Source organism: Chinchilla lanigera, unplaced genomic scaffold, assembly GCF_000276665.1.
Source record: "Chinchilla lanigera isolate Chin_1 unplaced genomic scaffold, ChiLan1.0 scaffold00029, whole genome shotgun sequence".
Lineage (NCBI taxonomy): Eukaryota > Metazoa > Chordata > Mammalia > Rodentia > Chinchillidae > Chinchilla > Chinchilla lanigera.
In genome coordinates this window covers 3,012,310-3,014,859 of record NW_004955430.1, presented here as the reverse complement: position 1 = coordinate 3,014,859, position 2,550 = coordinate 3,012,310, and the positions used below count along the sequence as shown (strand labels likewise).

The window sequence follows — 2,550 nt, the reverse complement described above, 5'->3', positions numbered from 1 at the left end:
CTGGCGGCCGTCGCAACCGGTTGCTTCGGCCGCCCCGGGGAAGGGAGCGGGCCTCCACGTCGCTGGGGCTCGCCGGGCGCTGTCACCCGACCCCGCGCAGAGCCGCTCCGGGGCCCGACCGCTCGGCAGGTCCGTGGCCTTTGCGGTTTCTGTTCTTGAAGTCTGGTTTTGGATGCCGACAAGGAGGCAGTGGAGGGGCGAACAGTTGTCCTGGGAGCGAGGCCTGCGCCGTGCGGATCCGAAACGCCTGGTGAGAACAGACACACGTTCCCGCGGAAAGGATGTGCGTTAAGTTTTTCCCGAGGCGTCTGCTCTTCGCGTGGGGTCTCCAACTACCCCGTCGAGCCCCGGCCGGCGCCCTCGTTGCAGCGCGCTTGGAGCAGGGCGGGACCTGCGGCCCGAAGATGGGCTCTTGTTTGGCGGGGGCTGTTCCCGGCGGGTCTCTCGAAGCCGTGCGGGTAAAGGTTGTGAGAGAGGTTGTGCGGTATTACTTAGCAGCGATGTGTTTTTGAGGACCAAGTAGCACACGAAAGAGATTTTGAAAGGAAATAGGTGGATTGTAGCCGTGATCTGCATATACTTTTTCCCTGAGCCACCTTTGTTAGATACCGTACATAACTTTATTGCTTCTGAAGTTAAATGCCCGAACATGTTACTGTTAGCTTGCCAACTGTCTTGAGTGGATGGAGGAAGATGAATGTCTTCACGCCTGGACCTTCGGGGCCTGTTAATTGGTGTTTTGAGGCACATATTGACTCCTTTTAGGCCACGGATAGATTCAGAGTTGAGATTTGTTTGCATTTTCAGAAAAGTAACGGCCTGGTGGAAATGGGAGTGGCCTGAGATCCGGAAACGTGTGTTACTGCCATTGTCGTTGGCTGGCGGCCTTATCTTGGGTACTTTCTTACCCTCTTTATGTAGATTTGATTTACCTTATTTGTAAAATTAGGATGAATAGATCATCTTTGTGAGTGCTTTCTGTTCCAAAATTTGGCGACGTTTTTTCTTTAAATGAATTAATTTTAAAAGTCTGTTTTGAAACCTTCTATGTAAGAGTATGCACCTTTATAAAAATACATTTTAAAAAAGTCGGTAGATAGGATAATTTTATGTAATTTGAACAAGATATTTAATAGTGGCTCAGTGTGCTTAAGAAATTACTTTTTGTTTTGAGACGGTTTCATTTTGTAGTTCAGGCTGGTCTTGAACTACTATGTAGCTCAGGTTGGCCTTGAACTCCAAGTGATCCTCCTATCAGCTTCTTGAGTGCTGGGATTACAGGCTTGTGCCACCACACCCGGCGAGTTTAATGATTTTTTTTTTTTTTTGGTGATACTCAGAATCGAACTCAGGACTGCGCTTGCCAAGCAGGTGCATGTGCCTCTGAGCTATATCCCCTGCCCTAGTTTAATGATTTTTAAAAAGGTGAATGTCTATGCACTGATAACCGTACTCAGCTCAAGGTATAGAACATTTTCAGGCCCCTAAAGAGGTCTCTTTGGGCCCCTTCAACTCATTAAACCCCTTGCCCCTTCAGCACGGCAACTACTGTTCTGATTTCTGTCATCACAGGTAAGTTTTGCCCGAAACGGAACCCTTTAGAGGGTTAAAGGCAGCAATATTAATAATTAAGCTGTAGGACAGCAGGTATGTAAACTTTGAGTTATGGTGATTTTATGAGTTAGATTTATTGGTACCTGGAATAACTTAAAATGCTGACCTGAGAGTGTCAGTCGTGGTGTTTTTTGTTTTTATTTAGCTGAGGCAGTTCTTTGCAGGTTCGGGTCTGTGGTTCTTAGGAGTCCTTACGTGCAGTCTGTTCAGGCACAGTATTATTCTATCACTACTCATTTGTGGGATCGAGTGTATTTGTAGAGAGTAAGTTTGAAGGATGAATCGTGAACTTTCACAGCAAGATATATATATGAATATTATCTACCTGGTGAAATCTCCAAAAACAAAAGGCAACTGAAAATTAGGCAAGTTCAGATTTTTGAAAAATATCACATGATATTAGCCCTCTATCTAAGAAGGTAGGATTTTTTTTTTTTTAAATTACCTATTGAAGCACGTGCTGCAACAATTTGCTTATTCTTCCCAAATGTTTTTTAATGTATCCTTGTGCCTTTCCTTGTTTCTACTGCTAAAGAAAAGGGGTTAGATTTTGTAAGTGAATTCTTCGTTAGTTTCTAACAAAGGCCTGTGTTTCTTACTGCAAGGACATTCTCTAATTCCTATGTTAGGGGATAGTCCACAAAGCTCAAAAGTTTTCTTTTGTGAAATGATTTCACCTAGTATAGTAAGTATATATTCCTGTGTCTAAGTTAACTAGCCAATTCATGGGCCAGCTATTTTTTTTTTTTTTTTTTTGGTGGGGCAGAGCTGTTTATCCAGGTGAGGACAGCGGAGATAAGACATTGTCCTGTGGCCGGTGAGGCAGCGCAGCTGCAGGTCTCAGTCGGGTCCTGAGCACTGGGGCCACGTGGTGTTCTGGGGCTCGCTGCCCCAGAACAGTGTTTGCTGAGAGAGTATTGTACTTAATGATTTAGC

The 2,550-nt window shown here is 45.2% G+C and overlaps 1 protein-coding gene across 2 annotated transcripts in view; it reads left to right on the top strand.

Annotated features, from left to right (window-relative positions):
• Nucleotides 1-2,550, top strand: part of Sfmbt1 (Scm-like with four mbt domains 1) — a gene marked incomplete at its 5' end in the record, with an annotated part of 164,711 nt that continues 162,161 nt past the window's right edge. For both annotated transcript variants that reach the window (XM_013515696.1, XM_013515695.1), the window contains 1 exon segment: nucleotides 1-250. In XM_013515696.1, coding sequence (XP_013371150.1) covers nucleotides 173-250 — 78 coding nt within the window.